At 43.9% G+C, this 27,099-nt stretch overlaps 1 protein-coding gene across 3 annotated transcripts in view; it reads left to right on the top strand.

The window, feature by feature from the left end:
* STYX (serine/threonine/tyrosine interacting protein) overlaps positions 1-25,526 on the top strand; it is a 63,950-nt gene extending 38,424 nt beyond the window's left edge. For 2 of the 3 annotated variants that reach the window (XM_029598312.1, XM_029598313.1), the window contains exons 9-11: positions 2,618-2,690; positions 4,133-4,226; positions 24,733-25,526. In XM_029598312.1, coding sequence (XP_029454172.1) covers positions 2,618-2,690; positions 4,133-4,226; positions 24,733-24,806 — 241 coding nt within the window. In that variant the 3' untranslated portion in view covers positions 24,807-25,526. The remainder of the gene's footprint in view (positions 1-2,617; positions 2,691-4,132; positions 4,227-24,732) is intronic. The other variant, XM_029598314.1, reaches the window with a different exon arrangement.
* Positions 25,527-27,099: the final 1,573 nt, after the last annotated feature.

Genomic DNA, 27,099 nt, shown 5'->3' with positions numbered 1-27,099 from the left:
TGCGGTTGGGGAGCAGTGTGTCAAGGATCGACAGCCCAAGGGCAGTGGTCCCCGGTAGAAGCATCCTGGTCAATCGGTCGACTGGAAACAAGGGTGGTGCGGCGGGCGCTGTTCTTTCTCCCTTTGATTCAGGACTGGGACAGTACGTGTGTTCTCAGACAATGCAACGACGATGGCCTATATCAATTGGCAGGGCGGAATGAATAGTTTGGTGGCTCATGAGGTTCACAAGTTCTTTGCCTGGGTGGAGCTTCATCTAGCAGCTCTTGCAGCGTCTTGCATAGCAGGCGTGGACAATATGCAGGCGGACTATCTCAGCAGGCAACAACCGGACCCAGGAGAATGGAAGTTGTCGGCAGAGGCCTTTGCGCTCCTTCGGCGCAGGTGGGGCCAACCCCAGTTCAATCTCATGGCAACAAGGAAGAATGCCAAGGCAACCAAGTTTTTCAGCCGCCAGAGGGAATTTGGCTCCAGGGATAGATGCCCTGGTTCAGCCATAGCCAGAGAGGCTACTGCTGTATATCTTTCCTCTGTGGCTGCTTGTGACGTAGCACCTGACCAACATCAATCAGCATCAGGGACGAGTGATCCTGGAAGCGCCAGAGTGGCCATGACGTCTGTGGTTTGCGGATCTGGTGCAGCTGGCGGTGGACAGGTCCATTTGCTTAAGACATTTGTAGTGTCTGCTGTGTCGGGGACCCATCCTGTGGGAACAGGCGGATCGCTTCTGCTAGCAGCTTGGTTTTTGAAAGACTGTTTCCGCCTGAAGGGGTATTCCGAGCCAATGATTTCTACTCTGCTTCAGGCTAGGAGATCCTCCACTTCTATGGTGTATATCAGAGTTTGGAGAGTGTTTGAGGCCTGGTGTACTGCCCAGGCAAATGTGGCCCAGGTTTTGGCCTTTTTGCAGGAGGGGCTGTCGACCAGGTTTGGCCTATAATTCTCTGAGTCCAGGTTGCAGCCTTAGTTTGTTTTAGAGGAAGGTTGCAGGGAAGACTTTTAATTTCACATCCAGATGTAGTGCATTTTTTTGAAAGGAGCAAAGCATTTATGCTCTCTAGTTCATAAACTTTGTCCAGCCTGGAATCTCAATTTGGTTCTGAGTGTCTTGTGTGGCCCTCCTTTCAAGCCTTTACGCAGGGCTTCTTTGAAGGATCTTACACTGAAGGCAGTGTTTGTAGTGGCAATATGCTCGGCAAGACAGATTTCTGAGCTCCAAGCCTTATTGCGCAGGGGGCCCTTTTTGCAGATTTCCGATAATGGGATCTCTTTGTGGGCGGTTCCTTCCTTTTTGCCCAAGGTGGTGTCTGCTTTTCAAATTAGACCATGGAGTTGCCGGGGTTTACACATTTGACATCCGATTCTTCTCCCCATGAGAGGGAGCTTCATCTTTTGGATGTGTCAGGTTCTCCTAAGATATCTCAAGGTGACTAATGAATTTTGGTCCTCAGACCACCTTCTTGTATTATTCAGTGGACCAAGGAAGTACGGTAAGGTGACTAAGAGTATGATTTCTCATTGGTTGAAGGAGGCGATTGTTTCGTCCTTTATTTTAAAGGTTGGCCGATCCCTGAGGGATTGTGGGCACATTCCACTAGGGCTCAGGCAGCCTCCTGGGCAGTTGGTGTCGCCGCAGGAGATTTGTCAGGCAGCAATGAGGTCCTGTTTGCACACTTTCACTAAACATTACTGTTTGAATGTTAGGGCTCTAGAGGAAGGTGCCTTTGGGAAAGTGTGCTGCGTGCAGGTCTTTCAGGATCCTACCCAGTTTAAAGGAGCTTGGGTACATCTCACTTGACTGGACTGATCTGGGTATGAGCAGGAAAGGAAAATTGGTTCTTACCTGCTAATTTTCACTCTTGGAATACCACAGATCAGTCCAGACTCCTGGCCCATCTGAGTATGAATAATTTTTAGAAAGACCTCTCCTGATTCTGGAGGCTGCTGGTGATGCAGAGTTTAATTTTGTTCTGCAGAAGTTAATTGTATATAGTTCCTGCAGTTTGAAATTTAAAATTTGTTCTTTCTTGACCATAGTTCAGGGGTCTGGTTGGGAGTTCCAACTTGTTCCCCAGCTCTTTTAGAGGAAGAAATCTTGGTGGTTTGGAGTTACACATCTTGGCTTGGGTACAGGACAATACTGAGGGACTGCAGGTGGCACTCTACATTATGTAGCAATGCCTCAAAGTTTCTCAGTTTTCTTCCCTGCCTCCATCTGCTGGTAGGGATGCATAAACCCACTTGTCTGAACTGATCTGTGGTATTCCAGGAACTAAAATTAGCAGAGAAGAACCAATTTTCCTTTGCATTCTATACAAGGGGTCATTAGGGAAACTAAAGATAAAAATTAAGTGCACATTGAAAATTGCAACATCATAAATCCCTAGATTCATGTGTGCAAACATCTGCTGAAGAAAAGTGAAGTTGCTTAAGAAATCAATTGGTTTATATATAATTGGCTTATGCAGATGTTTTATTGGATGTACTGCCATTCTCTGAAGAGATAACATGGCTTACACTATGTGAATGTTACAAAGATACTGACTGTATATTCGGTGATTGACTAGTGAAAAATTGCATTTTGCAGTCAGGTAACTGTAGTTGTGTTTATGTTAAGGGATGCATTTACTTATGTTCAAGAAAGAAGATTCTGTATTAATCCTAATGCTGGATTTGTCCATCAACTTCAGGTACTTTCACTTTTTTCTCCTGCAGTAGCATTTCAGTGGTCACCTTAGTTAAATAGGTTGAAATGATCTTTGTAGTTGTAGTAATTAGAAGAAATTGTTTAGTAACTTTTGTCTGATTTAAAGACTTTTTTGTGGAGCTCTGCACCCAGCTGCCCTGTGGCAGAATCTGGAGAACTTCACACTTTTCTCTCAACCACCATATGTGAAACAGGGATTTAGTGTTTGATCCTGGATTCAACTTCAAGGAGCAGCAGCAGGACAAGTAGAATGAGAAGATGTTTTGTGTAGTGGGTTTATCAGGTGAAAAATCTGGTACCCAGAAGAGAAGATTCCTTGTTATGACACAGCACCTAATCTATAGTCAGTCTGCAAAGCTTGTGTCTTGCTAGCCAAGCTTTTAGCACCATTTACCTGCTCTTTAGCTCAGCCAAATATGCTTTCTCCTAATGAGCAATTTTTGTTTTTACAGTTTTCACTTATTGTCTCTTAAAGTTGTATTTTTCTGCAGCTTTTGCTCAAGGACACTTTGTACTTGTACAGCATAGATAAACACCTGATAAATGACCTCTGAACTATTGCTTAGGCCTGAGCTTACTTGTGTTAACATGCCTTTCTGTACTACTTTGTGTGAAGCTGATATCACCTTTACCCCAAATAATCAGAGCTGTTGTAACATATGAGTTCCATGTTAGAATAATATATAATTATTTGGTGTGCAATGAGCTCCATAAAAAAAAATACTAATTGAGTCTTATTTTGTTTGAAGTAGGCCCAGTAATTTATCATTTGGCACCCTATACCAATAGAGGGGGCATTTTGGCCTAGCTGGTATTTAGGTTAAAACGCAGCTTTCTAACTGTAGTAGTTCAGAATTGCCAACAGAGGTTAGTAGGTTGCTACTGAATAGATTTTTCTTCCTCCTTTGCTAGAAGTAAGAGAAGAATGAGAGGTAAATGAATGAGGTAAATTAACTATGCCTGTGTGCCATTACAAGGGCATCTAACTAAGCTCATTGAATGAAACAAACTGGTAGACAACCGCAAACATGGTTGACACTGATCTTTTTGGGGATATTTGAATTTTGGACTCAAAACAGCAACCAACAAGGGCCCTGGCTTTGAGATCTGGGAAACTGATAAGTATGGGGGTGACTTGCATGGCAGAAACTACCATGAGCTTATTGGGCAAACTGGATGGACCGTTGGTCCTTTTCAGCCGTCATTTCTATGTTTCTATATGTTTCTATGAATAGGTAATTGGTCTACTTTTCCAATAACTATGGCTATTTGTGAAAATTGTCAGAAATTGTTTTGAATAAACACCAAAGATGCAAACTGGAATGTTTGCATTGAGTTACCAATCACACACAATTATTTCACTGTTTGTGTAAACAAAGACCTGTCAAATTATAAAAAGCCTTTTTTTTTTCTTTTGTCAATTAGGAATATGAAGCCATTTATCTAGCTAAATTAACGATCAAGATGATGTCACCCCTGCAGCTGGGAAGATCATTAAATGTTCAGCCTGGTACAACAGGTGAAGTTCTTATTTCTTCCTGCTCTTCAAGAGTGTGCACAGCTCACTGGCACTTCCATTCTAGAAACTGATTGCTATGAGGTATATAGAAAGGGTTTCCATTGGCTACAGAGAATCGTTTTAGGGTTCTTATTAGTACAGTTTAAGAGAACTATGACAGTATTTTTGGGCAGCACACATGCCCTTGCCCACAGAAGTGCAGCTACTTTAGCTAGTATTGGCAGCCATCTTTCTTCCCTAGGACTGAGCATGCCATTTCCATGATGTACCCAACCCAGTCAGACAGAAGACCTGGGCCATGGGATACTACAAAAGTGTTATAGGAGCTAGCATTTTATTTTAAAACTTGCAAAACACAGGCTGATACAGTACAGTGCGCTCCGACAGAGTGCACTGTTAACCTGCCCTTGGACATGTGTTTTCCCTTACCCCTTATTCAGTAAGGGGCGGAAAACACGCATCCAACCCGCGGCACCTAATAGCGCCCTCAACATGCAAATGCATGTTGATGGCCCTATTAGGTATGCCCGCGCGATACAGAAAGTAAAATGTGCAGCCAAGCCGCGCATTTTACTTTAAGAAATTTAGCGCCTAACCAAAGGTAGGCGCTAGTTTCTGCCGGCACCGGGAAAGTGCACAGAAAAGCAGTAAAAACTGCTTTTCTGTGCACCCTCTGACTTAATATCATGGCGATTATTAAGTCGGAGGTCCTGAAGAGTAAAAAAAAAAAAGTGTAAAAAAAAAAAAGAGAGAAAAAATTTAAAATGGGCTGGCAGCTGTAGGGCCGAAAACCGGACGCTCAATTTTGCCAGCGTCCGGTTTCCGAGCCCATGGCTGTCAGCGGGCTCAAGAACAGACGCTGGCAAAATTGAGCGTCGGCTGTCAAACCCGCTGACAGCTGCCGCTCCTGGTCAAAAGGAGGCGCTAGGGACGCGCTAGTGTCCCTAGCGCCTCCTTTTGCCCGTTTCTACTGCACCACCTAATTTAAATACAGAATCGCGCACACAGGCCACTCGCCTGTGTGTGCGCCGGGAGAGCTTTGGGGAATCCCTACTCTATCACGGTTCCTGGCGCGGCTGGCCTCTTTTCTTTGTGGCTCGCCACTTTGTTTAATTTCAGCACTTCCAGCCCGTGGTGGCCACAGGGTTGGGCTTCTTCACCGCCACGGGCCTGGACACTGCCACTCCTCCAAGCCTCCCTCAAACCACCCCACCACTGGGCTATGAGATGCCCCCTGTTCTTCCTGCCCCACTGGCCAATCAGAGGCTTCCTTCTCCCACTGGCAGGAAGAATGGAGGAGGCTTCCAATTGGCCCGCAGGGGCAGGAAGAAGGGAGGAGGTTCCCCATTGGCCCGCGGAGGTAGGTAAAAGGAAGTATAACGGGCTGTGGGACACCGGAAGCCGTAACATACCAGCTGGTGCTTGGTGACACATTGGTGTGTCGTGACACACTGGTTGAGAAGCGCTGCCCTAGAGCACAGTAGCACCTCAGAAGTGCACTTAAGGGTTAGTGCAGACATGAATCTGGTCATCGGGGGCCGGATATCCTCAGGCTCTTACCAGGCCAGGGCTTTTCCTATTTTTCTTGTTAAGCATTTAAGGCTCCGCCTCCCCCCCCCCCCCCCCCCCTTAAAATGGCAGTGTCTACCAGATTTGCTTCAGGTTAGCAGTCAAGCAAGCCTCAGATACCCTTGGCACCGGAAGAGATGCAAAAGAGGGCAACTAAGCTGGGCCTGACTTGGGGCGGAAGAGATTGAAGGCAATGCACAATCAGAATTCTGTAGCTACAGGCCCATTGGCACCAAGTAAAGCTGGGGCCACAACAGTGTAAATACCATTGTTATTCCTAGCATGTAAAATCTCTGTGGCGCCAGTCCACCTGTTCCAACCCCAGCCCTTCCAGGGCACTGTCAGTAGCATCTGTGCAGAGCACCAACTCTAAGGTGCCATTGGGGTGGAGACATCACCTGCTTCTATAAAGGCAGCTTCGGTGCTAATAAGGAAGGTCCTGGAACTGGGTCCCTTCTGTGAGGAGCGACTCAGAGCCGGTGGCTTCTCCCTCTCATTGGATCTTAATAGTTCTGCCCTATTTCAACCAAGTGAGGAAAAACCTGAGAGTTTCTGAATAGGATCTTTTCAACTCTGGTCCAAATGGCACATCAGACCGTAAATCAGTTTGACAGTTGGTGAAGAATTTCTTTGCTTCCTTTACTCCTGAAAATAGGAAAAGGCCTTAGAGCCCCACCTAAGATGGGAGAAGTGATCCCACAGAGTGGAACTGTGGAACTGATGAGCATTGTGGTAACCTGCACAGAAGACATGGGGTTATTACCCATAACCAATAAGCCTTGATGCTTTTGATGCAACTACAACATTGTTCTCTGTTTTGAAGGAGGGAGTTGGGGGTAGAAGAAAAGAGGAATTTGGATTCTGAGACAAAACGAGCCATGACCTTTTTACAGTCTGTACTGATGTACAGACATCACACAGGACTATTATGGCCAAGTCCATAAACAAAGCACGTCAAGCAGCACAGACTCATACATGGGGGGTAACCTGCGTGGCAGATACTATCATGAGAAGCTTGCTGGGCAGACTGGATGGACTATTGGTCCTTTTCTGCCATCATTTCCTTATTTCTTATAGGACCCTACCATATATACTTGTGTATAAGTCGTTCTCATGTTTAAGTCTAGGGTTTTTTTTGGGCCCCAAAATAAAGATTTATGTCACCCATGGATAAGTTGAGAGTAAAACCTAGAGGACTCATGAAATGGTGAAATCACACTAAGAAACATAAGAACATAAGAAAATGCCATACTGGGTCAGACCAAGGGTCCATCAAGCCCAGCATCCTGTTTCCAATAGTGGCCAATCCAGGCCATAAGAACCTGGCAAGTACCCAAAAACTGTGTATTCCATGTAACCATTGCTAATGGCAGTGGCTATTCTCTAAGTGAACTTAATAGAAGGTAATGGACTTCTCCTCCAAGAACTTATCCAATCCTTTTTTAAACACAGCTATATTAACTGCACTAACCACATCCTCTGGCAACAAATTCCAGAGTTTAATTGTGCGTTGAGTAAAAAAGAACTTTCTCAGATTAGTTTTAAATGTGCCCCATGCTAACTTCATGGAGTGCCCCCTAGTCTTTCTACTATCCGAAAGAGTAAATAACCGATTCACATCTACCCGTTCTAGACCTCTCATGATTTTAAACACCTCTATCATATCCCCCCTCAGTCGTCTCTTCTCCAAGCTGAAAAGTCCTAACCTCTTTAGTCTTTCCTCATAGGGGAGTTGTTCCATTCCCCTTATCTTTTTGGTAGCCCTTCTCTGTACCTTCTCCATCGCAATTATATCTTTTTTGAGATGCGGCGACCAGAATTGTACATAGTATTCAAGGTACGGTCTCACCATGGAGCGATACAGAGGCATTATGACTTTCCGTTTTATTCATCATTCCCTTTCTAATAATTCCCAGTATTCTGTTTGCTTTTTTTGACTGCCGCAGCACACTGTACCGACTATTTCAATGTGTTATCCACTATGACACCTAGATCTTTCTTGGGTTGTAGCACCTAATATGGAACCCAACATTGTGTAATAGCATGGGTTATTTTTCCCTATATGCATCACCTCGCACTTATCCACATTAAATTTCATCTGCCATTTGGATGCCCAATTTTCCAGTCTCACAAGGTCTTCCTGCAATTTATCACAATCTGCTTGTGATTTAACTACTCTGAACAATTTTGTGTCATCTGCAAATTTGATTATCTCACTCGTCGTATTTCTTTCCAGATCATTTATAAATATATTGAAAAGGAAGGGTCCCAATACAGATCCCTGAGGCACTCCACTGTCCACTCCCTTCCACTGAGAAAATTGCCCATTTAATTCCTACTCTCTGTTTCCTGTCTTTTAGCCAGTTTGCAATCCACGAAAGGACATCGCCACCTATCCCATGACTTTTTACTTTTCCTAGAAGCCTCTCATGAGGAACTTTGTCAAACGCCTTCTGAAAATCCAAGTATACTATATCTACCGGTTCACCTTTATCCACATGTTTATTAACTCCTTCAAAAAAGTGAAGCAGATTTGTGAGGCAAGACTTGCCCTGGGTAAAGCCATGCTGACTTTGTTCCATTAAACCATGTCTTTCTATATGTTCTGTGATTTTGATGTTTAGAACACTTTCCACTATTTTTCCTGGCACTGAAGTCAGGCTAACCGGTCTGTAGTTTTCCGGATCGCCCCTGGAGCCTTTTTTAAATATTGGGGTTACATTTGCTATCCTCCAGTCTTCAGGTACAATGGATGATTTTAATGATAAGTTACAAATTTTTACTAATAGGTCTGAAATTTCATTTTTTAGTTCCTTCAGAACTCTGGGGTGTATACCATCCGGTCCAGGTGATTTACTACTCTTCAGTTTGTCAGTCAGGCCTACCACATCTTCTAGGTTCACCGTGATTTGACTCAGTCCATCTGAATCATTACCCATGAAAACCTTCTCCATTACAGGTACCTCCCCAACATCCTATTCAGTAAACACCGAAGCAAAGAAATCATTTAATCTGTCCGCGATGGCCTTATCTTCTCTAAGTGCCCCTTTAACCCCTCGATCATCTAACGGTCCAACTGACTCCCTCACAGGCTTTCTGCTTCAGATATATTTAAAAATGTTTTTACTGTGAGTTTTTGCCTCTACAGCCAACTTCTTTTCAAATTCTCTCTTAGCCTGTCTTATCAATGTCTTACATTTAACTTGCCAATGTTTATGCTTTATCCTATTTTCTTCTGTTGGATCCTTCTTCCAATTTTTGAATGAAGATCTTTTGGCTAAAATAGCTTCTTTCACCTCCCCTTTTAACCATGCAGGTAATTGTTTTGCCTTCTTTCCACCTTTCTTAATGTGTGGAATACATCTGGACTGTGCTTCTAGAATGGTATTTTTTAACAATGACCACGCCTCTTGGACATTTTTTACTTTTGTAGCTGCTCCTTTCAGTTTTTTTCTAACAATTTTTCTCATTTTATCAAAATTTCCCTTTTGAAAGTTTAGCACAAGAGCCTTGGATTTGCACACTGTTCCTTTTCCAGTCATTAAATCAAATTTGATCATATTATGATCACTATTGCCAAGCGGCCCCACCACCGTTACCTCTCTCACCAAGTCCTGTGCTCCACTGAGAATTAGATCTAAAATTGCTCCCCCTCTAGTCGGTTCCTGAACCAATTGCTCCATAAAGCTATCAATTATTCCATCCAGGAACCGTTAACTCTCTAGCATGACCCGATGATACATTTACCCAGTCTATATTGGGGTAATTGAAGTCTCCCATTATTACTGCACTACCAATTTGGTTAGCTTCCCTAATTTCTCTTACCATTTCACTGTCCATCTCACCATCTTGACCAGGTGGACGGTAGTATACCCCTATCACTATAGTCTTCCCTGACACACAAGGGGTTTCTACCCATAAAGATTCAATTTTGTATTTAGTCTCATGCAGGATGTTTATCTTGTTGGTCTCTATGCCATCCCAGACATAAAGTGCCACACCTCCTCCCGAGTGCTCCTCTCTGTCATTTGTGATATAATTTGTACCCTGGTATAGCACTGTCCCATTGGTTATCCTCTTTCCACCATGTCTCTGAGATGCCAATTAAGTGTGTCATCATTTACTGCTATTGAAAAACCTCCAAATAAATCCTTTGTGATCAATTTATCAAATGAATATATAAATTCCAACTCTCAATTGAGTAAAGCAATTTGAACAGCTATTAACTGCTATATTTATCAAAAAAATTTTTTAGGAAAGAGAGGAACGTTTCATATATGATTGTCATAAATCCCCACAGGGGTAATATGATTGTAGTTATAATCATAAACTGACCTCCTCCATCCAGTGTTATGCGTGAGCATGTGATGACACCAAGTGAACATTTTTCAAAATGTGTTTTTTTTTAAAAAGATTGTCCTTGTTAATGGTGACAGAAATCACTCTATCAATGGTAAACTGAAATGTAAATGTCCCGGCAAAATTGTAATGATCCCAACAAAGGGTATAAATAGATGTTTAAAGCGCTTGTGAACAACCTCGCTAGGCATAAGAGGTTATATCTGAAGGCTTAATCACTAAGCTCATTCAACATCCCGACTTATCTGATAGTCTCACCCATAGGCTCATCAAGTGAGAGCCGTGGTGGCTTCAATGGCTCACCTTAAGGCCTTTTCAGTTGAAAACATCTGCAAAGCTGCAAATTGGTTGTCTGTGCACACCTTTACATCTTGCTATTGCAAGACAGGATGTCAAGAGGTAATAATAGTTTTGGTCAAGCAGTTTTGCCCAGCCTGTTATCCACTCTCCATTGGTTGGACTGGGTTGTTTTTTTCAGACTTGCTCCACTTGCAGCTCTCAGCTTGGAACTCCCCACATGTCAAGGCTAATTCAGCCTTGCTTATCGATGGAGAAAATAAACTTGCTTACCTGTAAACAGAGGTTTCCATAGATAGGATGAATTTTGCCCTGCTTATTTCCCTCTCGCCTCCTTGGAAAATATACTACCTCACTAAAGCTTCAGCAAAAGACTGAGAGACTCATGAGGCAGTGTACACATAAGGGAATGCATGCTCAGTAAAGTTTACTGAGCTCTGAGAGATGTCACTCCACATATCATGGCCAATTTATCGTTCTGTCTGCAAAGGATCCTATGGTAAACCTACTTTCTACCTTTCAATCACATTGAGCACAGCAATAGAATAACATTGGCAACCAGAAATGTGAGTTTAGTCCTCTTAAGACCCAGGAGTTAAATATCCACATAGGTGTATGAGGTGAGCACCTACAGCTGAACAGTATACACTCTGATGCTGTGCAAAATTTGTGCTGTTTAGCTGTTCAGGAAAACCAAGAGAAAATTTGTGACCAGTGCCCTCCCCAGAGGGCTGAGGCTGGAAATTTAACTCTAGGGTCTAAGGAGGAGTAAATTCACATTTCTGGTGACCAGTAGTGTTCTAGAGCTATACCCATGTGTAGTTCCTCCATTGGCCATCAGAAATGACTTTATGCCACCTCAGCGCCAGGAGTAAATTTCCAACATTGTGCCAGCTGAAGCAATTGTAATTGCCCTCGGATACACAAGCATGTACACACCCGGACATTGGGTCCCTACCTACATCACTATATGTTCCATCTATGCAAAGTGGACAGTATAAGGGGGAGAGAGTGAGTGCACACCTCCTCCTGCACTTTTGCTTTCCACCTCTGCACCAGCTACCCACACCCTCGCACATACATTGGGTGAGGTAAGAGGGAGCGAGCTCCACCCTACATGATTAGCACCACCCCAGTTACCAAGAGGACTAAGGGAAGGGTTCTCTTTGGAGTTCTGCTGAGCTGGAGTCCCTTCCTTTGAAATACTGGGAACGAAGAGGTGCAGGGGTCAGGGTTCCCAGAGGAATGGCAGATAGAGGTCAGTGTATTATCGGGTCACGCTAGAGAGATAACGTTCCTGGATGGAATAAATGATAGCTTTATGGAGCAATTGGTTCAGGAACCGACGAGAGAGGGAGCAATTTTAGATCTAATTCTCAGTGGAGCACAGGACTTGGTGAGAGAGTTAACGGTGGTGGGGCCGCTTGGCAATAGTGATCATAATATGATCAAATTTGATTTAATGACTGGAAAAGGAACAGTGTGCAAATCCATGGCTCTCGTGCTAAACTTTCAAAAGGGAAACTTTGAGAAAATGAGAAAAATTGTTAGAAAAAAACTGAAAGGAGCAGCTACAAAAGTAAAAAATGTCCAAGAGGCGTGGTCATTGTTAAAAAATACCATTCTAGAAGCACAGTCTAGATGTATTCCACACATTAAGAAAGGTGGAAAGAAGGCAAAACTATTACCGGCATGGTTAAAAGGGGAGGTGAAAGAAGCTATTTTAGCCAAAAGATCTTCATTCAAAAATTGGAAGAAGGATCCAACAGAAGAAAATAGGATAAAGCATAAACATTGGCAAGTTAAATGTAAGACATTGATAAGACAGGCTAAGAGAGAATTTGAAAAGAAGTTGGCTGTAGAGGCAAAAACTCACAGTAAAAACTTTTTTAAATATATCCGAAGCAGAAAGCCTGTGAGGGAGTCAGTTGGACCGTTAGATGATTGAGGGGTTAAAGGGGCACTTAGAGAAGATAAGGCCATCGCGGAAAGATTAAATGATTTCTTTGCTTCGGTGTTTACTGAAGAGGATGTTGGGGAGGTACCCGTAATGGAGAAGGTTTTCATGGGTAATGATTCAGATGGACTGAATCAAATCACGGTGAACCTAGAAGATGTGGTAGGCATGATTGACAAACTGAAGAGTAGTAAATCACCTGGACCGGATGGTATACACCCCAGAGTTCTGAAGGAACTAAAAAATGAAATTTCAGACCTATTAGTAAAAATTTGTAACTTATCATTAAAATCATCCATTGTACCTGAAGACTGGAGGATAGCAAATGTAACCCAAATATTTAAAAAGGGCTCCAGGGGCGATCCGGGAAACTACAGACCGGTTAGCCTGACTTCAGTGCCAGGAAAAATAGTGGAAAGTGTTCTAAACATCAAAATCACAGAACATATAGAAAGACATGGTTTAATGGAACAAAGTCAGCATGGCTTTACCCAGGGCAAGTCTTGCCTCACAAATCTGCTTCACTTTTTTGAAGGAGTTATTAAACATGTGGATAAAGGTGAACCGGTAGATATAGTATACTTGGATTTTCAGAAGGCGTTTGACAAAGTTCCTCATGAGAGGCTTCTAGGAAAAGTAAAAAGTCATGGGATAGGTGGCGATGTCCTTTCGTGGATTGCAAACTGGCTAAAAGACAGGAAACAGAGAGTAGGATTAAATGGGCAATTTTCTCAGTGGAAGGGAGTGGACAGTGGAGTGCCTCAGGGATCTGTATTGGGACCCTTACTGTTCAATATATTTATAAATGATCTGGAAAGAAATACGACGAGTGAGATAATCAAATTTGCAGATGACACAAAATTGTTCAGAGTAGTTAAATCACAAGCAGATTGTGATAAATTGCAGGAAGACCTTGTGAGACTGGAAAATTGGGCATCCAAATGGCAGATGAAATTTAATGTGGATAAGTGCAAGGTGATGCATATAGGGAAAAATGACCCATGCTATAATTACACGATGTTGGGTTCCATATTAGGTGCTACAACCCAAGAAAGAGATCTAGGTGTCACAGTGGATAACACATTGAAATCGTCGGTTCAGTGTGCTGCGGCAGTCAAAAAAGCAAACAGAATGTTGGGAATTATTAGAAAAGGAATGATGAATAAAACGGAAAATGTCATAATGCCTCTGTATCGCTCCATGGTGAGACCGCACCTTGAATACTGTGTACAATTCTGGTCGCCGCATCTCAAAAAAGATATAATTGTGATGGAGAAGGTACAGAGAAGGGCTACCAAAATAAGGGGAATGGAACAACTCCCCTAGGAGGAAAGACTAAAGAGGTTAGGACTTTTCAGCTTGGAGAAGAGACGACTGAGGGGGGATATGATAGAGGTGTTTAAAATCATGAGAGGTCTAGAACGGGTAGATGTGAATCGGTTATTTACTCTTTCGGATAGTAGAAAGACTAGGGGACACTCCATGAAGTTAGCATGGGGCACATTTAAAACTAATCGGAGAAAGTTCTTTTTTACTCAACGCACAATTAAACTCTGGAATTTGTTGCCAGAGAATGTGGTTCGTGCAGTTAGTATAGCTGTGTTTAAAAAAGGATTGGATAAGTTCTTGGAGGAGAAGTCCATTACCTGCTATTAAGTTCACTTAGAGAATAGCTACTGCCATTAGCAATGGTTACATGGAATAGACTTAGTTTTTGGGTACTTGCCAGGTTCTTATGGCCTGGATTGGCCACTGTTGGAAACAGGATGCTGGGCTTGATGGACCCTTGGTCTGACCCAGTATGGCATTTTCTTATGTTCTTATGTGATAGTTCCAGGCAGCCGACAACCCTGCTACATTTCTGGGAATCCTACCACCTGCTTACCACCTTTGCTTAGCATCTGGCCCCTGGGGAAGTGAGAGATGGGTGAATTGTGTGTGCTACACATAGATCTCCACACCTGTCGTGTAGTCTTGCACCCTCTCTGCTTCCCTTTTTTTGCCAAAATGGCCTTAGATGTGAGATTGTGCCTGAAGTGGCTACTGCTCAGTTGTAAATGCTCTCCCCAGAGAGCTTTGTAGGAAGGCATGAGAAGCTTAAGCTCTCTGGGGAGAGCATTGTAGGAAGGCATGAGAAGCAAAATCATGTGCATGCTGTCTGCAGCAGGCATCTACAGTTGATCGCTATGCAATCTCACTGTGCATCCCAACTTGAGCACAGTCTTACATGCAATGCCATTTTGGCAAGGCATGCCACATGAAAGGTTAAGCGGTCTGGGGAAGGCACTTGCAGCGAAACAGTTTGTACTAATTTGTTCTCAAGTTCAGGTGCATATTGCCAGAAGGTGTGTGGTGGTTTTGTGGATGATACCAAAATCTACAACAGAGTAAACAGTTGGGATAGTGTGGAAAATATGATGAGGGATCTAGCAAAGCTCGAGAAATGGTCTAGAATCTGGCAGCTAAAATTTAATGCAAAAAATGTATTCTCATGAATTTTGGTTGCAAAATCCCAAGGGAGTGGCATAGTATGGGGTGAAATTCTTCAAAGCACAAAAGAAGAGGGGGATCTGGGGTGATCATATCTCATCTTAAGGTGGCAAAAGCCCGAAAGATGCTTAGTTGCAGAGAGAAAGGAATGATCAGCAGAAAAAAGGTTATATTGCACCTGTATAGGTCCCTGGTGAGACCTCATTTGGAATACTGTGTGCAGTTCTGGAGACCGCAACTTCAAAAGAATATAAACCGGTTAGAATCAGTACAGAGGGTGGCTATTAAAATCAGTGTTCTGTCCTCTCTAGTATGTGGGACACACTAAAAGATCTAAATATGTATACCCAAAGGAAAAGTAGGATAGGGGAGTTATGATATTTTAAATTCCTCCAAGTTTCCTATGCAGAGAAGGCAAGCATCTTTTAATGGAAGGAGGTTCTAGAAAGAAGGGTTATGGGATGAGGGTGAAAGGGAGTAGACTCCCTGTGGAGTTGATGGAGACAAGGACTATAATTGAATTCAAATGCATGGGATAAACACGGGATATCTGAGGGAGTAGTAGGGATTGTAAAACTGAATACCGTATTTTCCGGCGTATAAGACGACTTTTTAACACAAGAAAATCTTCTCAAAAGTCGGGGGTCGTCTTATACGCCGGGTATCGTCTTATAGGGCACACCTGCTCTCTTACCAGTTTCTCTCAATCACACACATGCTCTCAATCAAATGCATTCTCTCACTTACACACAGGCTGGCTGTCTCTCTCTCTCTCTCTCTCTCTCTCTCTTTCAACCCCCCCCCCCCCCCCGAGCACAAATAGTAGCTGCAGCAGCTTCCTCCTCCTCCAGCCCCCGCAGGCCAAGAAAGAAGAAACCCATCGGCCGCGGGAGGCTCATGCTGCTGTCTCCTTTCCCAATTACCAGCTCCTTCGACTGCTCGGGGCCGTTCCTGCTGTCGCCTCTGCAATTTTTTCATTCGGCACGGCTTTCTCCTTCCCGCGCACCGCACTGCCGTTGCCGCTGGGCTATCAGCACGTTCAAGCCCAGCGGGAACGGCAGCGGTGCAAAAAAAAAAAAAAAAAGCTGTGGCATCCGCGGCTGCCCTTTTCTTCTTCCCGCCCCCCCCCCCCCCCTTTGAACCGGAACAGGAAGTGATGCGCGGGAAGAAAGAGCCGTGCCGCGTGAAAAAATTGCTGCGGCGACAGCAGGAACGGCCCCGAGCAGTCGAAGGAGCTGGTAATCGGGAAAGGAGACAGCAGCATGAGCCTCCCGCGGCCGATGGGTTTCTTCTTTCTTGGCCTGCGGGGGCTGGAGGAGGAAGCTGCTGCAGCTACTATTTGTGCTCGGGGGGGGGGAGTGGAAGTGAGAGAGAGAGAGAGAGAGAGAGAAGCAGCCAGCCTGTGTGTAAGTGAGAGAATGCATTTGATTGAGAGCATGTGTGTGATTGAGAGAAACTGGTCAGCGAGCTCGTGTGTGAGAGACAATGAATGTGACTGCTCAGAGAGATGACTGATGTGTATGTGAGTGTGAGAGAGAGAAAAAGCATGGAAGTGAGAAATCTGGGTATGTGAAAGAGCATGGGAGTAAGAAGCCTGATTATGTGAGAGAGAGCATGGGAGCGGGAGGGCTGGCTGTGTGTGTGTGTGTGTGTGCGCGCGTGCATGAGAGAGAGACTGGTTGATAAGGTGACGGTGTGTGTGAGAGAAAGAGACTGGTGTGTGTGAATGTGAGAGAAAGAATGTGATTCAGGGAATGAGAAGCCTGTGCACGTGGAGAGTGAGCATGGAAATGAGAGAGAGACTGGTGTGTGTGTGTGAGACAGAGAAAGTGATTATGAGAGTGAGAAGCCCGTATATGTACGGTAAGCAGAACACGGGAGTGGGAAGCCTGTGTGTGTGTATGGCATGAGAGAAACTGTTCAGGAAGGTGTCTGGTGTGTGTGTCAAAGACTGTTTGGGAAATGATTGGTGTGTGAGAGACAGAAACTGGTCATGGGGGCATGACTGGTATGGTGTGTGTGTGTGTGAGACATGGGCCCTAAGGAAGAGGAAGAGGAATAGGAGAGCTGCTGGAGGGGGTAAGGAAAGGTGGCTTTTTAAGTTTATTTTTCTTGATTGACTGCCATTTTAATTATTTAATATTATGTGATGTGTCTGCTTTTTTGAAATATTTTATTGGTGTTTGGAGAATGTTTAATAGTTTTTATGAGTTTTTAATTGTTGGATGTTATTCTGTTCATAGCTGTTTTGAAACATTTATTCTGCTTATTAGTATAGTTTTACAATTATTTGTGTGGGGATCTATAGCTGCTTGCTAGTTCTGTTTTCCTAATAAGAGGTATATTGGTTTTTAGGGCCTGATATACGGTATTTGTAGTGTTGCCTTTTCATAGATAGGGTTGCTCCTGTTTGAGTATAAAATTATTTTTTTTCTTAAAAATATGTATAAAAAAGGGGGGGTCGTCTTATACGCCCAGTTGTCTTATACGCCGGAAAATACGGTATTTCCTAGCGTGTAGACAGATGGACTCAGGACCAGTGAATTTATGCTCCCCTGCCAGCAGATGGGGACTCAGCAAGCTGACGTCACAGTATATATAGCCCTGCAGTGACCCCAGCCTCCCAGTATTCTCCATTTCCAGCAGATGGTGGACGAACATTACTCTATGGGGATTGCTTTGTTTTGGAAGAAGAAATCTGAAATTCTAAATTCAGGAAAAGAAAGCCCTGCTCTCCTGCGGTGATACCTAATGGTCCCTCTCAGTTGATAATTCCTGAGGTGATTTCTGTGGTCCTTCAGGTGTTCCTTGGTCCAGTTCCTGGTGTGGACACTTAGCTGCTTGTACAGCTGAAAGGCAGCAGGTGCAGAAGGCTGAGTGTGGTGGTGATGGCTGATGCCCTCTTCCCCCCCCCCCCCCCCCCCCTGCAGCCAGAGGCAGTCTCTGTGCTCAGCTGGTAAGATCCTGAGCTCGGTAAGTTTAAAAAAAAAAAGAAAAAGCTTTATCCTCAAACAGGGTTTTGTTTGGTTTTTTTTTTTAGGCCTTCCTTTGGTCTCCGGGCTTGGCACGCCTTCTGTAGTTCCTGCTTCCATTGGGGTTAGGGGAACTGGGCAGCCTGGCAGGTTGAGCAGCTCAGGTGGGCTAGGCCCCGCAGTAGGCTTTTCTTGGCACACACTATGGTAGGCCGCGGCAGCATTTTCGTGTGCTTGTGCATGCTTGCTTCTCTCTACAGGACGTCTGTGCACAGTGCATTGGCTCTTCGCATGCGTTGTGTACACCGTGCTAGGCGTGACCTTTGTGCACACAACTTTTCTGAATGTGGTGATACATTCCAGCAGGGCACACTAGTGGTGCATGCACCTTCCTGCGCTTATTGCTGGGGCGCCTATAATTTGTGTGCATAACTTTTTTGAGCACGAACCATTTGAACGCACAGTTACCATCACTCATGGTGCTGATAAACAAGCCTAAGTGCCTTTCTCTTTATGTTGCCTGACATACTAGGGCTTCTCAGCCTGACCTGGCTTCTACCCTGTGTCAGCGCTGTTCAGATGCTCATGGAGAGTTGTCTTTCTCAGATTTTGCTAAACCTGGATCCTTTCATTCTGATCTGGTTACGGTTTTGGCTGGAAGTGTGCCAGATTTTGGTTCTCCCTTGACTGGCTCCTATGCTGGTGAGGGCAGTTCTATGGGACCAGCTCCAGTTCCTTCTGGGCTTGGTCTAGACCCTGCTGTGTTTTGTTTTTTTTTTCTTGGATGGAATTTTTTTTCAAGGCTTACAAGCCTTCAGGCGCAGTCCTCAGCTTCCCCCATTTCTGTCTGGTCGGACCCCCTCAGCTGGTGGCTCTTCCTCTTCCTGTCCTATGCTTAAATGCCGGGGCTCGCCTCTGTTTCCTGCTGGGGATTCCCAACAGGAATCTGGATGGCACTGATGAAGTTGATCCTGGTTCCCTGGAAGTTGTGGAAATTCCTCCAGGGCTGGAACTATACCAAACCATGTTGCAGTTCTTTCATAGCATAAGAACATAAGAAATTGCCATGCTGGGTCAGACCAAGGGTCCATCAAGCCCAGCATCCTGTTTCCAACAGAGGCCAAAACCAGGCCACAAGAACCTGGCAATTACCCAAACACTAAGAAGATCCCATGCTACTGATGCAATTAATAGCAGTGGCTATTCCCTAAGTAAAATTGATTAATAGCCATTAATGGACTTCTCCTCCAAGAACTTATCCAAACCTTTTTTGAACCCAGCTACACTAACTGCACTAACCACATCGATGAACTGCCAGCCCTGATTTCAGGGCCGGCAGTTCAAGGCCACATCGAACTGCCGGCCCTGATTTCCCAGCTGGGTGTCTCTGGTTCGGATGCTTGGTCAGAGCTGAGGAAGAATCCCATTTTGGTTTCTTTACGTAAAACCTCTTGTTTTTTTCCCTGTGACTGATGCCGTTCAGGAATTGATTGATCTGGAAAGGGATGCCCGAGAGGCAAATTTTAAAGGGGGTCTGACATTGGAAGGCCTGTACCCCCTGGATCCGGCTGTGAGAGAGCCGGTATGCTCTGGTATGTGCCACTTCTAAGCGGACGACTATCCCCATAGAGGGAGGAGCATCTAAAAGGATGTACATGATAGAAGGATTGAGGCTATTCTTAAGAAAGCCTTTGAGGCAGTGACTACAGATTGCCTCCTGTTGTGCCCTAGTGGTGAGATCTTGTTTGCTTCTCTCTCAGGAGGTGGTTGAGTCTGGAGGGAATTCCAGAGCGGTTATGGAGTCTGCTACCGCCTTTTTAGCAGATGTAGGCTGTGATTTGGTCCGGACCTCAGCCAGAGGGAGGGGCTTCGGTGATGGCGGCCAGGTGTCAACTCTGGTTGTGAAATTAGTCAGCTGAAACAGCTTCCAAAGCCAATCTTGCCAAGTTTCCCTTTAAAGGCTTTCTCTTGTTTGGGAGTGAGTTGGTGAAACTGGCCAGCAAGTGGGGTACCTTGGTTGCCAGAGGATAAGAAACAGTTTCAGTGCCCCTTTTGATATGAGGGGTCACTTCTGAGGTTCCAGGCGTTTTTGTCCATACAGAGAGACTACCTTTCAGTGGACTCAGCCTTTCAGTAGGTGTCCTTTCGTCCCCGACAGCCCGAGAGAGGAGCGGGCTCGGGGGAGGTGGACCTTCGTAATGAAGGTTTGCTGACCCACCTTCTGGAACTGGAAATAGGGGGACGTCTGTCTTTTATCAGAGGTGTATCAAGATCACGTCAGATTAGTGGGTCCTGGAGATGCTACAAGAAGGATATGCACTGGAATTTTGCAGTATTCCTCTGGACGTGTTCATGGTGACCCTTGCCACACCCATAGAAGAAGCAGGCAGTGGAGTTCACAATTCAAAGGCTCTTCAGACTGAGGGCTGTGGTTCCAGTGCCCACGTCTCAGCAGGGAGAGTCTGGACCCAGGAGAGAGTGGGTGTTTCAGCCGAGATGTTTGAGCTGATTGTGGATTGCTGGGGCCTTCTGTTCCTAGACCTGCTTTTTACTTCTCGATATGCAACAGTTCCTCAATTCTACAGTTGCAGGAGAGATCTGTGGTCCCTGGGAATAGACGTTGTCATACAAGTCTGGCTGGAAATCAAATTGCTTTATGCCTTTCCTCCATGGCCCTTGCTGGGCAGGATATTTGCGAGATCAAAGGTCACGGTGTGCCAGACTGGCCCAGGCATCCGTGGTATGTGGATTTGCTGCACATGGATCTGCTACAGCAGGGACTGATTCTTCGAGAGGATCCAACTCAATTCTGTCTTACGGTTTGGCCCTTGAAGAGGGTTCAACTGTTTAAAGCATGGTTATTCCTCTGTGCTGATTGCCCCTTTATCCATGCTCACAAGTTCTCCACTTCCTTGGCTTATGTGTGGGTTTGGAGAGTTTTTGAGGCCGTGTGAGAGTGGGGTGTTCTTCCTCGTTCAGTTAAGATCCCTGTCATTCTGGATTTTTTTGCAGGATGGATTGAATAAAGGCTTGGCCTTTATTTCCTTGAAGGTGCAGGTTGCGGCTCTTGCCTATTTTAGAGGCCTGGTGAATAGTGTTTTTGTCTCATCCGGATGTGGTCAGTTTTTTTCAAGGGAGTGAAGCACCTTCGCCCTCCCTTGAGGTTATCAGTTCCATTGTGGAGTCTTCATTTGGTGCTGGACTTTTTGGTGGGCTCTACGTTCTGACCACTGCGTAGCCGTTCCTTACGTTTGTTGACCTTGAAGTCTGTGTCCTGGTGGCTATGTGTTCTGCGCATCAGTTTTCTGAGCTGCAGGCCTTGTCTTGCTGGGAGCTGTTCCTTCAGGTGACTCCGAGAGCATCACAGCTGCATAATACTGTTCCATCCTTCTTGCCCAAGGTAGTCTCGGACTTTCATTTGAATCTGTCCATCTCCTTGCCGTCCCTGGTTAAGGTCAGGGATATGGAGGAGTTTTGCCTTTGGCACTCCTTGGATGTTAAGTGTCTTGTCATGCAGTATCTGAAGGACTGAGTCTTTTCGAAAGAGGGATCGCCTGTTTGTTCTCCATGGCGGGAGTTGGCAGTGCACTTCGGCTTCACAGGCTACCATAGCCCTGTTGGATTAATGGGGTGGTCACGGCCGCATATGTGGTTGCTGGAAAGTTGTTGCCTACTCAGGTTAGGGCCAGTTCCACTAGGGCTCAGACAGGAGACAACAGACTAACCTCCGCCCATAACACTGCCTATTTCTGCTGAGCTGCGACATGGTCCTCCTTACGCACTATTTCCAGGTTTTATTGTCTGGATGTGCAGGCCTGGGAGAATGCAGCTTTTGTACTTGCGGCGTTGACTGGACAATCAACCTACCCTATTGGGAAGTAGCTTTGGTATATCTCACTGGTCCTGAGTCCATCTGTTTATAAACTAGGAAATGGAGAAATTACTTACCTGATAATTTTGTTTTCCTTAGTGTAGACGGGTAAACTCAGCTTCCCACCCGCTGCTACCACATGAATGTCAATAGTCCTCCTGGGTCCCAAGGGATTTACTGGTAAGTGTTCATCCAGTCCCTAGCTTGGGGTATCTAGGATCTTACATGAATTCAGTGTTTATGGTTGATTGAGTACTGTTCTGGTTCCTTGTTTTTAATCGTTTTTTGCTAGTCTGTCCACAGTTGCTTTTGAAGAGAATACTGGCAGGCTGGGGTCACTGCAGGGTTATACAGGGTGGCCCATGGAAAAGCAACCCGCCTCCAATACCAGTGCATTGGAGGCAGGCTACTCTTCCACGGGCCACCCTGTATATACTATGATGTCAGCTTACTTGTCTCCATCTGCTGGCAGGGAAGCATAAACCCACTGATCCTGAGTCACTCTCTACACACTAAGGAAAATTAAATTATCAGGTAAGTAAGTTCTCCATTACTATAGATGGGGAGGCTAGGTAGGTGGTATGGTCTTTCTTCCATCATGTTTCTGTTTTTCTGAGTTCATATAGTTTGGCTGTAGGTGACCTCCCAGAGAGCTTACCTTTTGATTTCACTTTGCGTGCCTTGCCCAAATAGTTTTGCATGCATTGTCGGGATGCACTGTGCAAATCTTGCATGCAAGACCATTTTGTTGTATTTCTTACAGCACCTAGCTCCCTAAACATTTTTAAAGCAGCCTTCTGCATTAGTACAGTTTTTCAAGTAAAGAACATAAGTTGCCTTTTTGGGTTAGATAGAGGGTCAGATTGAGCCCAGCATCCTGATTCCAACAGTGGCCAATCCAGGTTACAAGTAGATGGCAAGTACCCAAATATTAAATAGATCCCATGCTGTTAATGCTGGCAGCAAGCAGTGACTATTCCCTATTGATTAATAACAGTTTATGGACTTCTCCTCCAGGAACTTATCCAAATCCTTTTTTTAAACCCAGCTACACTAAGTGCCCTAACCACATCCTCGGGCAACAAATTCCAGAGCTTGATTGTGCCTTGAGTGAAGAAAAATAATTGTCACAGATTTGTTTTAAATGTGCTACTTGTGAATTTCATTGAGTGCCCACTAGTCCTATTATCTGGAAAAGTAAATAATCAATTCACATTTACTCATTCTAGTCGTGTCATGATTTTATAGACATATATCCCTCTCAGCCATCTCTTCTCCAAACTAAACAGCCCTGAACTCTTTAACTTTTTGTCATAGGGGAGCCATTTTATCCCCTTTTATCATTTTGGTCACCCTTTTCTGTACCTTCTCCAGTGCATTTATATTTTTTTTGAGAATGCAGCGACCAGAATTGCACACAGTATTCAAGGTGTGGTCTCACCATGGAGCGATACTGAGGCATTATGACATTTTTATTCACCATGCCTTTCCTAATAATTCCTAACATTGTTTCCTTTTTTGACCACTGCAGTATGCTGAGCTAATTTCAATGTATCATCCGCTGTGATGCCTAGATCTTTCTTCCGAGTATTAACTCCCAATATGGAGCCTTACATCATGGTTTATTTTCCCTATATGCATCACCTTATACTTCTCCACATTACATTTCATCTGCCATTTGGATGCCCAGTCTTCAAGGTCCTTGCATTTTTAATGTGTTTTTTCTGTTCCATGTGCTTTTTTCCTATTGCTTAATTTGCATCCCACAGTACTGTGGATTTCCAGCGTGTGGGTAAAAGAGCCTGAACTAAAACTTTTTCTCTGCAAAGAGATTTATGTAATTGTTCCTGGAAGTTTATTTAATGTTAACTTATAAAGTGCCAATGAATTACCGTTTTTTTCCCTCCATAAGACGCACCTGACCATAAGACGCACCTAGGATTCAGAGGGGGAAAATTAAAAAAAAAAAAAAAAAAAAAGTGTGCTAAACCGGTTCTGTTCCTGGGGGTCTGTGCGTCTTATGGAGCAAATTAGGGGTAATCCAAAAACAGAAAAGGGGAGCAAATCCTGCACTTAAACAATACACAGTTATGGGAGAAGTGCAGAATAGAGTCCACACAAGGATTTCAATATGATATTCTTTAAATCATTTTGAATATCATATTGGAATCCTTGTGTAGACTTTTACTCTCTTCTGCACTTCTCCAATAATTGCAAATTTAGGGGTATGCATACAATTTTTTAGTCCCCGTTTCGGGTCTGGGAAGGGCCTTTTCGGTCCACTCCCCAGATCAGAAAACTTATCGTTCTTTTGTGGGGGAAAAAAATCCCCACACCAACCCTTCAAATGTACTTAACTACAACCGCCCCCCCCCCCAAAAGTCTTGCCAAAAGTCCATGGTGGTCCAGGGGGGTCCCGGGAGCGATCATCTGCTCTTGTGCCATCTGCTGCCAGTAATCAAAATGGCGCCGGTGGCCCTTTGCCCTTACTATGTGACAGGGGCTACTGGTGCCATTGGTTGGCCCCTGTCACACAATAGGAGCAGTGGATGGCTGGCGCCACTTGATTACTGGCAGCCAACAGCAGAAGAGCAGATGATCGCTCCCGGGACCCCCCTGGACCACCAGGGACTTTTGGCAAGTCTTGGGGGGGGGGGGGTCAGGAGAGTGGGGGTTTATTATTTTTTTTATATTCGCTCCATAAGATGCACAGACATTTTCCCCCCCACTTTTGGGGGGGGGGAAACTGTCTTATGGAGCGAAAAATACGGTACATTTATCAATACTGTACAACCTTGAGTAGTTTAAAGCTCCCTGGCACCAATGCAGCAGGATAGTTCAAAGCCAGTCCACTGCACAAAGGTGTATGTTACAGTTTTGAGATAGTGGCACAGTTAATCGATTGAGTTATCTAGTTGTTCATTCTCTGGTGCATTTTAATTGCTTTTAGAATGTCTTAAATTGCTTATTACTTTTTTTTTTTTTTTAAAGGAAATTTGAAACGGACACATGAAGAAGATGAAGAGTTTGGAAGCATGCAAGTGACTGCTACGCAAGATAGTTGACTGGCTATATGCCATCTGTATTCATAATAGATATGAGATCTTATATATGAAGTGGAGACAACTAGAAGAGAATTAATGATGTAATATGGTAAAAATCACAAGTAGCTTGTTTTGAATTATATGTTGCTTCCAGTCAGATGTCTGTCTCAACTCATTAAGCAACATTTTTGAGATGTTGCACCTGTTGAATCTTGAATGAGAGAATGGCACAGATTTTTACCTTTTTTTTTTTTTTTTTTTTTTTTTTTTACACCTTGCAGTTTTATTGTAAACCAAGACTTTTGGATTTACAAAGAGGTATTATTGCAAAAATGCACCTTTCATACTTGAAATTTGTTTATTTGTATGCTGTAAACTTATTTACATAAAAATGCAGGCAACTTTGGGGAGGGGAAATTGTTTATAAAGATATTTGTAATTTATAATACAAAGCTTTAGTAAAAAAAAAAAAAATTTGCTAAAATTCACTTTGTGTTTTTGTATATACATTTTTATAGACTTGAAGTTAGATCAGAAGTTTTTTAACAAATGAAGAAATGTACCCTATTATCAGGACAGATTATATGTAATTACAGTACCACTTTTGGACACCCTGCCTAAAACCAACCTTTTTTTTTAATTATGCAATTTGTATCAGAACAGTGCTGGTTTTTCTTTGTTTAAGAAAATGAACAGATTTTTTTCAGAATAAACTGACTGACTGTTCTCTATTGAACAATATTCATGGGGTACAATTTTGTGTTATTTATCTCTAAATGAAGAGTCTTCCAGAAAAGATATGCATGCTTCATATTAACTGTCCTTTTTCTTATACTGGGTTGAAGGTAAACTAAAGGCAAATGAGGAAGAGGATATGATAGATTCAGATACCTCACAGGTAGCATTACTTTCTCACAGGACAAGCAGGATGGTAGTCCTCACATGTGGGTGATGTCCATCAGACCGAGCCCTGTCACGGAACACTTCTGTCAAAGTTTCTAGAACTTTGACTGGCACACTGAATATGCCCAGCATGCCATAATCCCTGTGGCCACAGGGGTCTCCCTTCAGCCTCTTTTTTTTTTTTTTTTCTGTGCTGCACTTTGCCTCTCAGGTTAGGAGCTCTGAGATTTCTCACCTTTTTTCCTAATGGAAAGATTTGAAGTTTACTTCTTTAAAAAGTTCCCTAACAGAACATAAGAACATAAGAAAATGCCATGCTGGGTCAGACCAAGGGTCCATCAAGCCCAGCATCCTGTTTCCAACAGTGGCCAATCCAGGCCATAAGAACCTGGCAAGTACCCAAAAACTAAGTCTATTCCATGTAACCATTGCTAATGGCAGTGGCTATTCTCTAAGTGAACTTAATAGCAGGTAATGGACTTCTCCTCCAAGAACTTATCCAATCCTTTTTTAAACACAGCTATACTAACTGCACGAACCACATTCTCTGGCAACAAATTCCAGAGTTTAATTGTGCGTTGAGTAAAAAAGAACTTTCTCCGATTAGTTTTAAATGTGCCCCATGCTAACTTCATGGAGTGTCCCCTAGTCCTTCTACTATCCGAAAGAGTAAATAACCGATTCACATCTACCCGTTCTAGACCTCTCATGATTTTAAACACCTCTATCATATCCCCCCTCAGTCGTCTCTTCTCCAAGCTGAAAAGTCCTAACCTCTTTAGTCTTTCCTCATAGGGAGTTGTTCCATTCCCCTTATCATTTTGGTAGCCCTTCTCTGTACCTTCTCCATCGCAATTATATCTTTTTTGAGATGCGGCGACCAGAATTGTACACAGTATTCAAGGTGCGGTCTCACCATGGAGCGATACAGAGGCATTATGACATTTTCCGTTTTATTCATCATTCCTTTTCTAATAATTCCCAACATTCTGTTTGCTTTTTTGACTGCCGCAGCACACTGAACCGACGATTTCAATGTGTTATCCACTATGACACCTAGATCTCTTTCTTGGGTTGTAGCACCTAATATGGAACCCAACATCGTGTAATTATAGCATGGGTTGTTTTTCCCTATATGCATCACCTTGCACTTATCCACATTAAATTTCATCTGCCATTTGGATGCCCAATTTTCCAGTCTCACAAGGTCTTCCTGCAATTTATCACAATCTGCTTGTGATTTAACTACTCTGAACAATTTTGTGTCATCTGCAAATTTGATTATCTCACTCGTCGTATTTCTTTCCAGATCATTTATAAATATATTGAACAGTAAGGGTCCCAATACAGATCCCTGAGGCACTCCACTGTCCACTCCCTTCCACTGAGAAAATTGCCCATTTAATCCTAC

Source organism: Rhinatrema bivittatum, chromosome 4 (genome assembly GCF_901001135.1).
Source record: "Rhinatrema bivittatum chromosome 4, aRhiBiv1.1, whole genome shotgun sequence".
In the NCBI taxonomy this organism is placed as follows: domain Eukaryota; kingdom Metazoa; phylum Chordata; class Amphibia; order Gymnophiona; family Rhinatrematidae; genus Rhinatrema; species Rhinatrema bivittatum.
The sequence above is the reverse complement of the archived record's forward strand: the minus strand, read 5'-3'. Positions and strand labels throughout refer to the sequence as shown.